We start from the raw sequence: 11330 nt of genomic DNA on the forward strand, positions 1-11330 counted from the left end.
GTCCCTCTAAAATTGAGAAGATCAGGAGAAAACTGGTCATGGAGGCTGCCAAGAGGCATACAGCAGCATTAAAAGAAATTGCAGTAATTTCTGGCAAGTACTGGTTGCTCCCTACATGTGACAACAATCTCCAGTTTGTTTGAAATACATCACTCCAATTCTTCATATCTCTGGGCTATGGCGTAGGATGACAAGACGGAAGCCTTTTTTAATCAAATAAAAACTAAAAAATACATCCAATCTCCCAAAACCATTTGAAAAAATGTGTTATGGTCTGATGAGACCAAAGTTGAACCTTTTGACCATAATACCAAAAGATATGTTTGGCACACACAAAAAAAAAAAAAAACACATGGTGCAAGCCTGGTAGTTTCAGCATCATACTTGGGGGCTGTTTTTCTTCAGCTGAAACTGGGGCTTTAATTATTGTGGAGGGGGTAATGAATAGCTCTAAATCCCAGACAACTATGGTGCAAAACATTAAGGATTCTGCTAAAACATTTATTGCTGGTGTGTGATGGGCGTTCTGGCGCACTATGGCTGCTGTCAGCTTAACCCGGTGGATGCTACACACTAGTGGTGGTTGATGAGATTCCCTCCCCCATACTATGTAAAGTGCTTTGAGTTTCTAGAAAAAGCCATTCTATAAATGTAAGGAATTATTATTATTTAAGATGAAGAGAAATTTCGCCTTTCAGCATGACAACGACCCAAAGCAAACCTCCAGATGAACAAAGGAATGGCTTCACCAAAACAAGATCAAGGTTTTGGAATGGCCCAGCCAGAGTCCAGACCTAAATACAATCAAAAATCTGTGGGGTGACCTGAAGAGTGCTGTACACAAGAGATGAATAACCAATTTGACAGAGTTGGAATGCTTTTGCAAGGAAGAATGGCAAAATATTGCTAAGTCAAGATGTGCCAAACTGATAGACTCTTACTCAAAAAGATTGAAAGCTGTGATAAAATCTAAAGGTGCTTCAACTAAGTATTGGTTTAGGGGTGTGCACACTTATGCAACCAGGTTATTGTATTTTTTTTCTCTTTCCCTAAAATGATTCTTATTATTTTTCACTTTAATTAATAGGTTAAAAAATCCTAATAAAGGAAAAGTTTCTGACATAATTTATCTTGTTTTCATTTTTTTACATCACAAAAACCTGCCATTTTAACAGGGGTGTGTAGACTTTTTACATCTACTATATATGTATAATAATGAAAGAGTTCTTTGGGTTTTGATATGTTTCATTATTTTACATAAAAATTTACATTTGATATGTTTATTTCATGACAATTATTTCCTGTGAATCCCCTTTTATGAAATTTCTTTGGTTTCCTGTATAGCTTGCTCCTTTTATCAGGCAATATAATTGGTCATGAAAAATATTAGTATTTTTTGTAGATACTACAAATAATTTTTCAGGGTAAATAATAAATAATTATTTAATAGTTTTATTTAATAAATTAAATAATTAATAGTTATTGAACATTGAACAGTCTACTCTTCACATGTTGTTTTTCTTTCTTTTTTTTTCTTCCTGTCATGATGCTTTTATTTATTTCTCATCCATCCATTGTAAATACAGGGGACACCCTGGATGGGGTGTCACTAAACCACTATGTACCACTAAGCCACTATGTCCACCAGTTTTATTTATTTTCATTTATATATTCATTTTTGGAAGTTCTGTCCTTGATGCTGGTAAACATTCAAACTGGATCAATTTGGATGTAACTGAATTAAAACAAACTGAATTGGAAATAAACCAAACCCACACTAGATCTGGCACAATGAAAGCATGATTCTGTCCTGAGTATACAGGTTAAGTTGTGGATGAGGTTTGGCCTGATGTTGGCAGTACACAGTACACTTTGAGCCAATTTTGGGCTGTGATTCTTTGCAGTGTCTGGGCCACATCTACAGATTTGCCCAAAATATAATTATTTTGCTATCTCTGGGAGGTTGCACAGTGTGATTAGCACGGGAGTGGTTAGCGCATTTGCCTCACACCTCCAGGGTTGGGGATTCGATTCTCGCCGCTGCCCTGTGTGTGTGGAATTTGCATGTTCCCCCCCATGCTGTGGGGTTTTCCTCCGGGTACTACGGTTTCCTCCCCCAGTCCAAAGACATGCCTGGTAGGCTGATTGGCATCTGTGAATGAGTATGTGATTGTGCCCTGCGATGGATTGGCACCCTGTACAGGGTGTTCCCTGCCTTGTGCCCGATGTTCCCTGGGATAGGCTCCAGGTTCCCCACGACCCTGTAGAATAAGCGGTATAGAAAATGGATGGATGGATGGATGCTAGCTTGACTGGGCACCTTACACTATAAATGCTTAATTACAACATATGAAAATCACAAATTAAAAAGTAAACAAACATGACAAAGAAAGACAAAAAAAAAGTCGAAATGATTATGATTTGCTTTGAGAAAACGTTTCATGTACCAGAAACACACGCCACACGCTCCTGAAACACGTACCAGAAGCGTATGGCTGCACTACCAGCTGGCACCACTAGATGTCCCAGTGGTCTTATTTTCCAGCTGTTTTGTAAGAAATGACAGATTGTTATGAGCACGTGGTAATGTTTACTGTGTTAACAATGACCTCACCTCATTCCATATAGGTGTTACTATATTTACTGCAAAACACTTTCTGAGTGAGATTTATGAGTAGTAAAGGACTTTCGAAAGCTTGAGCTTGATAATATCGTACAGTTTTTTATATTGATGAATCTAGCGTTTTTTCTGGTTAATAATATATTAACCAGATGCATATTATATGCATATACTTTAAAGAAAAGTGAATACATATGACATCCAGAATTTCTAGCAATGTTTTTTTCAGTGTCAGTATTAATTATTATTTTTAAAAAATATAGAGATTACAAACCAAACCCCATGACTTTCTTTTTGTGTCTGCTCCGTGACAGGGACAAATGCATGTTGTGCTAAAGTCGTGACAACACTATCACAGCTCTAGTAGCCTATAGTCACAGTATATTGTGAGATTTTTTCATGAATTCCATTAATGTGATAAGTTAATAATAGGTTTTTATACCTGAATTAAATGTCCGTATTGTAATTGTCTAAATCTGATAAACACTCCATCAGCGACTGTCGTCGAAAAGTGCTCTTTATTGTCTAGGCGTGCACCGACAAGGGGCGGGGCTTGTTTACAACGAGGTGGAGTCTAGGCACATCGTAACGCGGCTTCTGATTGGATAAGATTTCAACCCAGCGACTGAGAAACCAGTCTATAGCAAATAGGAAACGCCCCCACCCTGTACCGGGAAACTCACTTAAAGCAGCGTGTGTGACGTTCAACAATTCAACGGGTTGTGGACTGAACGCGGCACAGACAGGGATTCAGCCTTAGCTGAAGTGAACTAGAGATAGAGTTACAGTAACGTCTATGATCACTGAGGTCAAAAAGAGAGTAATGATTAAGTTTTGCTGTGATGTTTTGTTCCTGGGATGCAGTCATTAGATAAACCGCAGTGTTGTGTCCTGTATCCGCTGCAGGTGTGAACTGAATCCTGAAGTGTTTGAGTGGTTCAGGGTTTAGATTAGACACGGGGTCCTGGTTTCAGATGTCCCGTTCAGACAAGGTTGACCCGGGTTTAGCTCACTTAAAGCGAGAAGCGTTTCTATAACGTGAGGAACTCGAGTTATCAATCCGTTACACCAAACTGAGTTCAAGGCGAAGGCGCCAAGATGCCGGAAGCTGGAACAGATATGAACATGGACCGACTCTTTGAGCTGAAAACCTCGGCTTCCATAGGCACGGAAAACATCCCACCTCCATCTTTGTCCAGTGGCCCGTCGGGGGACATCCTTCGCAACTTTTACCACACCAAAAGAGTTGGAAATTACCTCATCGGCAGGAAGCTGGGAGAAGGCTCCTTCGCCAAAGTGCGTGAGGGGCTGCACGCGCTCACCGGAGAGAAGGTGTGTGTTTATTGTAACGTGTTTATTGTAAGCTGAAATATGAACGGTGGATATAGTAGCCTATACTGTAGCTGTTGAAATGAGGAAGAAAAAAAAGCTGTGCACAGACTGACAAGTCAGAAGTCTAAATTAAAGTTTTATGTTTAAGAAAAAATTAATTGTTAGGTTATAAAGTTTGGGCCCTCTCACAAACTAACACAATCACTAACAATTCATTAATACTGTTTAGTAAAAAGTGTAGTCATTCATATCTTCTTATACTACACATGATTCTCTTTCTGAAAGCCACCAGGTTCATGGATCAGTGTTGTAGTAAATAATAAATACTAAGCTTGGCATGGACATTTGGATTCGCTTTCTGAAAAATAATAGATTTCTCAGGTTGCTCTTGAATTACAATCCACCTCAGGGGTGCTCAGGAACCTCCAGTTTAACACTCCAGCACCTAAGTATGTGGTATTGGGTAATGACGGCACTCCACTGGGTTTATTGAGACAGTAGGCGTCTGAATTAATCTTAGATTAGCCCAGAGAGCAGTCATAGCTTTGAAGTAATATTTTGGTGCTTCAGCAAGTTGTCTGTGAATCGAGTTGTAGTGAACTTTCACTATGGAATTGTGAAGGAAATAATGGCTTTTATGATGGGCATGAAAAGGCTTCTTTTTTTTTTTTTTTTTGTCGTACAGCGCATGATGTGATAATGCAATAGTATTCTCGTCATATTATTTTCTTTCAGTATTGTTATTATAAACAATTGTTATTATTTTATAAGAGTCTCCTCGCTGGTGTGGCAGGAAGATGTATGGTTATTGCCTACTGTCTGCCTTTGTTCAGTCGGTCTATGTGTTGATTGACATATATTTGAGGAAAAATTTGCTTGGTATTTGAGAAAGTGGCTTCAAAATCCTTCTCAGTACATTAAGGATTAATTCATCTGTCCAACAGATGCCTTTCACTGTTGCTGTGGGGACAAAAAAAAATGTTTCTTCCGTTGATGATGCAAGCTCCAGAAATCTCAACCAGGAGAGAGTGTGCCTTGTTCTCCCTTCTCCTCATTTGCCCTTGCTTAGATGACATCATCTGGGGGCTTGGGTGGGGCGATGGGAACACAGCACATGCTTCTCCTGTGTGTTTTGATCATGTGTGACCCATTTTCATCCTTTGTCTGTGGAGAAGATAAACATGTTAGCCTTGAACTCTGGGGTCCCCTCCCCCAATTCTTACCATCAACCCCCCTACAGCCCTGTTTGGCGAGACTGAGAAGATCATTGGCGACAGATCAAGAGCAAGTGTTGTTACATTTGCATTTAGGTGACTGTTTTGGATCTGCTGTGGGAAGGCTTTTAAGGTCTTTCTTTACATCTCTCTAGCCCTTCTGTTAGTCTAATTGGTGTAATTATTTGCTAAATTGGTCATGTATGACCTGTTTGCTCACAGGCTCCTTTATTGTCATCTGATTTGCCATGGCATGGCAGGCCACCTTGTGAAACCTCTTCATTTGCATATACAGAGATGAGCACTTTGATCAGCAGTGGAACAAATAGCACCAGGCTCTTTTCACTGTTTCAGATGAGAATTTAAACCTTGTCCTAGGAAATGGCTAAGATATGGAAGAAAAACACTTAATGTCATTAAAATATCAGAAATCAATTATATTATCAACCAATTGTATATCAATTTATGTTTAATCATAATTATCTATAAATCTGTATTTTATTTAAATATTAATTTTATTATACTAAATATTATGTATAGAGTACTTTAACAGAAACAGGTGTACTATATAAAGCTGTAATAAAATATCCACATGGACTATTTCTAAATAGTTTCTTTTTTTAATCATTTATTTTGGATACTATTGTTTAAGAGTCCGAATAGGTTTCCTGTCATATAGGAGAATTTGAATGTTCAGTTTGAAGCCCCTTCCTCCCCAAAGGGTTGAGCTGTTGTTACAAGTGCTTCTATTATGTTGAGCCTGAGAGTGTTAATAGTGCAGACCCCTATACATACATGTGTATATATAAATACATTTGCCACCACTCTTCTAGCTTAAGTGTTTATTCAGCATTAGTGGTTTGTGGTGTCTGTGGTGACAAATGGGTGGCAGTAACAAGCCATTTGGGGTCCCAGCCTCTGGGTGGACATGGTGTAAAGGGCACTGGAACTTAGCTGTTAGCTAGTCATTTGTCCAGAACCTTCCCCCACTACCTCCTCCTTCTCCACAGGCTTCAGTGACTGTGGGTGTCACGCATAGTTTATATAAAATGAGAATAACCTATTATATACTGTTGGCTGGATGCATACATTATACTAAAACATAAAAAAATTTTAAAGGACAACGATGTGGTAATGGGATCTGATGAACATTCAGTTCATCAAGTCTTCTCTGTGTGTTTTCTAGGTGGCAGTGAAAGTAATCGACAAAAGAAAGGCTAAGAAGGACTCGTATGTTACCAAAAACCTGCGCAGAGAGGGTCAGATCCAGCAGATGATTCGCCACCCCAACATCACGCAACTGCTGGACATTCTGGAGACTGAAAACAGTTACTATCTTGTGATGGAGCTCTGCCCAGGAGGAAACCTAATGAATCACATCTACGAGAAGAAACGACTCGATGAGAGGGAGGCACAGAAATATGTCCGCCAGCTAGTCATGGCTGTGGAGCACCTGCACAGGGCTGGGGTAGTACACAGGTGAGACACTAACTGCACAATGTGTGATTTTAAATGAGTGTGATTTATTTTATCTTCGCTTGAGCACCTTCACCTCAAGTTCACTGACATTTCTGTATGGCATTGTGGAGAAATAAATGTTTAGAATATTGCGGGAGTTGGTTTTTATAGATGTACTGATTTTTGAGATTTAGAGGGCACCAGAAATGCACAGTAGGATTAGAAATGGCCTTGTGTGACTTATATGGTGAAAAGCATAAATGGGGTAAAGGCTCTATATGCTAATTAAGATATTGGCTTGTCTGTAGCTTGGATAGTAGCATTGACTTAAGAGCACTCTGTAAAGCAACAGCATTATTGTTCTTCTTTCCTACAGAGACCTAAAGATTGAAAATCTTTTGCTAGATGAACAAGACAACATAAAGCTCATAGGTAAGTGAGTAAAGGCACTCTCAAATTTTTTGTTAAACACTGTATTACAAGACATGCGATAATATTATTCTTAACAAAAAACAGGTTCCAGAGACAGGGCTTTTGTACAATGCAATATCAACCCAGTCCTAATCTAAACTCATAGCACAATTAAATGGTCCTCTTAGGCATGTGGTGAGGACTGATGGAGCAATCATTATCTCATTAAAACCAAACAACCTCTCACCTCTGTGAAAGTCTACCTCAGCATACAGAGTTGCTGGTTAACAGCTGAGTGTGACAGACAGGCTTAGTGTTAGACAGCTATGAACCCCCCTCATCCGTGAGAGAGCCGCTAAAGACAGTCATGATTTGCTTTTTTTTCCTATGGCACTAACTTAAGCAGCATAGTCTTTAAGCTCAAGCAATGTTTCGCCTGTTCAAAATTCTTCTCTTGCCTTTTATTTTAACACAGATTTTGGACTTAGTAACTGTGCAGGAATCCTGGGATATTCTGACCCTTTTAGCACACAGTGTGGCAGCCCAGCCTATGCCGCCCCTGAGCTGCTCTCAAGGAAGAAGTACGGGCCCAAAGTAGACGTCTGGTCTATGTGAGTTAACATGCACCACATGATTTCAATTTATGTCACACTGACCCAAGTCACCTCTTTTGATTTTACAGCAGTGCAAATGTTTTTTTTTAAAAAAAGGGGGGTTTTACAGGTCTCAATATCTTCATCTCAGTTATAGCAATCTTGTGGAAAGACCCATTTCTCCTCAGGATTTACAATTCTGTGTGTGTAGCTATATGTAAAACTGGAATGGAGATAATGTAACAGGAACTAAAATGTTTGTTTCATATTCATAAAAATGTTTACATTTTAGCAGTTCTATTTTGTCCCCCCGAAAAATAGCCCGAACATAAACTGACATAGATTTGATTATGGTAAATAAAATTGTTATATGTTTATTAGAACAGTTGTTGAAATAAGAAGATATTTCAGTATCATAACACTTTTTTTATTTTTACCTGAACAGAACATGAGAGGTAATCTTTACAATTTTTAACCTGCACATATGTGTTTTTGGTCTAATGCAGTGGCGTCAACATGTATGCCATGCTCACTGGCACCCTTCCATTCACGGTGGAGCCTTTTAACCTCAAAGCATTGCACCAGAGAATGGTGGACAAGGACATGAACCCTCTGCCTCCTTCACTGTCCTCAGGTATGAATAAGCTTGCAATTACCATGTAGGACACACTGAAATCAGCACTTCCATAATATAATTACAAAGTCTGACAGTTTTTATATTGGACAAAAGTCCTTTATGAACTGTGTAAGCAAAGTGCTTGCTTCTGCGGTTGAAGAGGTAAAAAACAGTTTATCGTACTGCAGAGTTGGTCTACAGCAAATAAGAAATGCCCTGAGAAATTCACTAAAACAGTATGTGATATGTTCAACAGTTTGAACAGGTTGGGGACAGAACATGGCACAGATATGGCCATAGCCACACCTTTATATATAGACAAATTGAACATCATAGTAATGAAGATACTGTGTAAGACTATATAGTATCTTAGTAAGCTGTTGCACCTCCAACAAGTTAGTAGAAGATTCTCCAAGTCTCTGGAACTGTACTGGAGGCATAAACACAATTCTTCAAAAAGATATACCCTCAGTTGTTGTTTTGATGATGATGGTGGCGAGCTCTGTCTAACACTGTTCCAAAATGTCCTATAGGTGTTCGATTCTGGTTGAGAGTTGTTTGTTTGAAGGCCCAGTGTATAATTTGCATCATTTTTGTACTCATGAAACCATTTATTGAGCACTTAAGCACTTCCCTTGGGATAGAAATGTTTCATCAGAGGATAAAGGTGATCGATCACAATAAGCTTCAGTTGATTTTCAGTAATTTTAGTCCCCTCTAAGGGGACAGGTGAACCCCAACCATGCCAGCAAAATGCCCCCCACAGCATAACAGGGTCACCATTTTTTTTTCTTTGTCACTTCCATGTTAAAGGATTACGCTATGCACTATAATGTAGTACTGAAATAAGATAATCCTCTTTATGTAACAAAGATATTACCATGAACACGTATGTGTCTTCTCCTCAATCTTCTTATGTAACACACTAAGTGGAAGGTACTGGGTTAATTGGCTCTTACCACATAGAGTTAGGACAGCATGGTTTTATCCCGGTTATGATAGAGGTGTTGTGTTTCTGTAATGCGCTGCACTAAAAGAGACTGGAACACACTGTCCTCTATAGTTCTATGTAAGTGTTCTCTCTAGATGTCTGCTGAGGGGTTCATTGAAGGTCAGCTATGGATTTGCTGATTTCAGTGTCTGTGGTTTAATGAAGTAGTCTTGACTGTCGAATTCTCTATCATTGAACCAAATATAATTTAATAAACTCAGACAGACAGTTTATTGTTTCTGCCTACAGCTGCAGTTAGTTTACTGAAGAGCCTTTTGGAACCAGACCCTGCCAAAAGACCCAACATCCATCAAGTTATGGGTGATTCATGGCTACAGCTGGGCAACCCACACACTGGAATCCCTTACTTAAACAGGTAAAATAAGCACAAAAAAACAACAATGTTTTTTTATGATTCATACGAGAAACGAATGGGTCGACCAATCTGTGTTTTCTTATGTATAATCTAATGTTGCTGCCTTGCACAGGATCCATATTGAGGAGATCAACCACACGGTTCTTCTGCATATGACTGAACGAATGGGCTACAAGCACAGTGAAGTCCTTAGCGCTGTGCTTACTAACCGCGCCTGTCACACTCTTGCCGTCTACTTCCTCCTTAACAAGAAAATGAAAAGACTCTCCAAAGAGTACAGAGTGAGTATGATGCTCAGTGGCACAATGATCAGCTGTTTAGATATCTTTATCATTAATTTACCATTTTGCTGAACACAAGAATATTATTCAGTACTTTCTGTACATTATCAGGAACAATGTCGGATCACTTCTAATCAGATTGAAGGGCTTAATCTAGATTCGCTTTGTACTCTTCATCCAAATGTACATTATAGATGGGCACGGGGATCAGATGGCCCATCTGCTGAATGGAATGTGACTAAGCCCACATTTATTTCTCCACAGGAAAAGCAGTACACTATGGAAAAGGAGAAAAAGAGTGAACTATTCCAGACACAGTGGAGGAAACACATTGAGAAGATCACCATTCCCCCAAAGCAGACACCAGTCTATTTGGCTGTGAGCAAAGGCCCCACCAAAGAAAAGAAACAGAAAACAGGTGAGCACCTGAGACTGGTGGCAACGGCGACTTAATAGCTTAAAAACTGCCTCATGCTGTTAGTCCACTGCACCCGAGACACAACATATGGTGAGAGCAGTGCTATTAATGTAAGTAGCATTAAGAAAAACCTTTAAAAAGAATTTCTTTGCATTTCCTAAACATTGGCTTAAAATCCAAATAAATTGGATTCCAGCTGTTATTTTATTTTGGATAACTCTGTCCTAGGATAAAATGTTTTACTCGTTGTTCTGGGTTTAGTCAGTTTTAAGAGTGTCTCTCTCTTTCTCAGGGCTTCTTAAAGCGATGACTGGCCTGAAGGACGCTTACTCACGACAAGGTGGCTGCATTGCCTCCTCCTCCTTAGAGTACCTAGAAATCCATCCGCTGTTTCCACAGACATCTCAAGGAGGACGGCACCTTGATGCCCAGCCCCCCAAGAAAGACGGCCCGAAAGCCATGGACGTGCCTGCGCGGCCTCCCTCGTCTCTGGGTGCACATTCCTGGGCATCAGCAAGCAAAGAGCCTAGCAAAGATGATCCACCATCACCCTGGTACAAGCTCACCAATGGAGCTCTCTCACCACCACGGCATGTTTCTGCTTTCCACCAGCCAGACAGCTCCTACCTCAAAAAGGCCACCATCCCTAGTGTCCCAGTGTTCACTGTAAAACCCCAGCCCAAGAATAGTCCCCCCAGCACAGAGTGGCACAGCAAACCTGAGTCAAGCAGCAATGGGGGCAGCAGTGGGCGTAGCAGTGGGGGCAGCAGTGGGGGCAGCAATGGGGGCAGCAGCAGCGGAGGCAGCAGTGGCAACAGCAATGAGGAGCCCAGTAGCCCGCAGCACCGTGCTAAGTTTCCCTCCATGGGCATTGGACAGATTTTGAAGAAGAAAGTTCAACCTTTTGCCTTTCCAGCACCTCTGTTCAGGCCTGAGCCAGCCATAGAGGTTGAGTCTCCGACTCCATACCACATGCAGACACTACTGTGTGCCTCTGGCGCACTCAAAACTCTGTGCTGA

General features: G+C 40.3%; 1 protein-coding gene across 1 annotated transcript; it reads left to right on the forward strand.

Moving 5' to 3' along the window:
- Positions 1-2984: 2984 nt before the first annotated feature.
- On the forward strand, positions 2985-11330 carry hunk (hormonally up-regulated Neu-associated kinase). The gene is made up of 9 exons (XM_053645967.1): positions 2985-3952; positions 6353-6645; positions 7001-7056; positions 7511-7646; positions 8135-8262; positions 9485-9611; positions 9724-9892; positions 10157-10310; positions 10603-11330. The coding sequence occupies exons 1-9, from the start codon at positions 3719-3721 to the stop codon at positions 11328-11330; spliced, it is 2025 nt and encodes a 674-aa protein (XP_053501942.1). The 5' UTR covers positions 2985-3718.

The sequence above is a fragment of the Ictalurus furcatus genome, chromosome 16, assembly GCF_023375685.1.
Source record: "Ictalurus furcatus strain D&B chromosome 16, Billie_1.0, whole genome shotgun sequence".
NCBI classification, from domain to species: domain Eukaryota; kingdom Metazoa; phylum Chordata; class Actinopteri; order Siluriformes; family Ictaluridae; genus Ictalurus; species Ictalurus furcatus.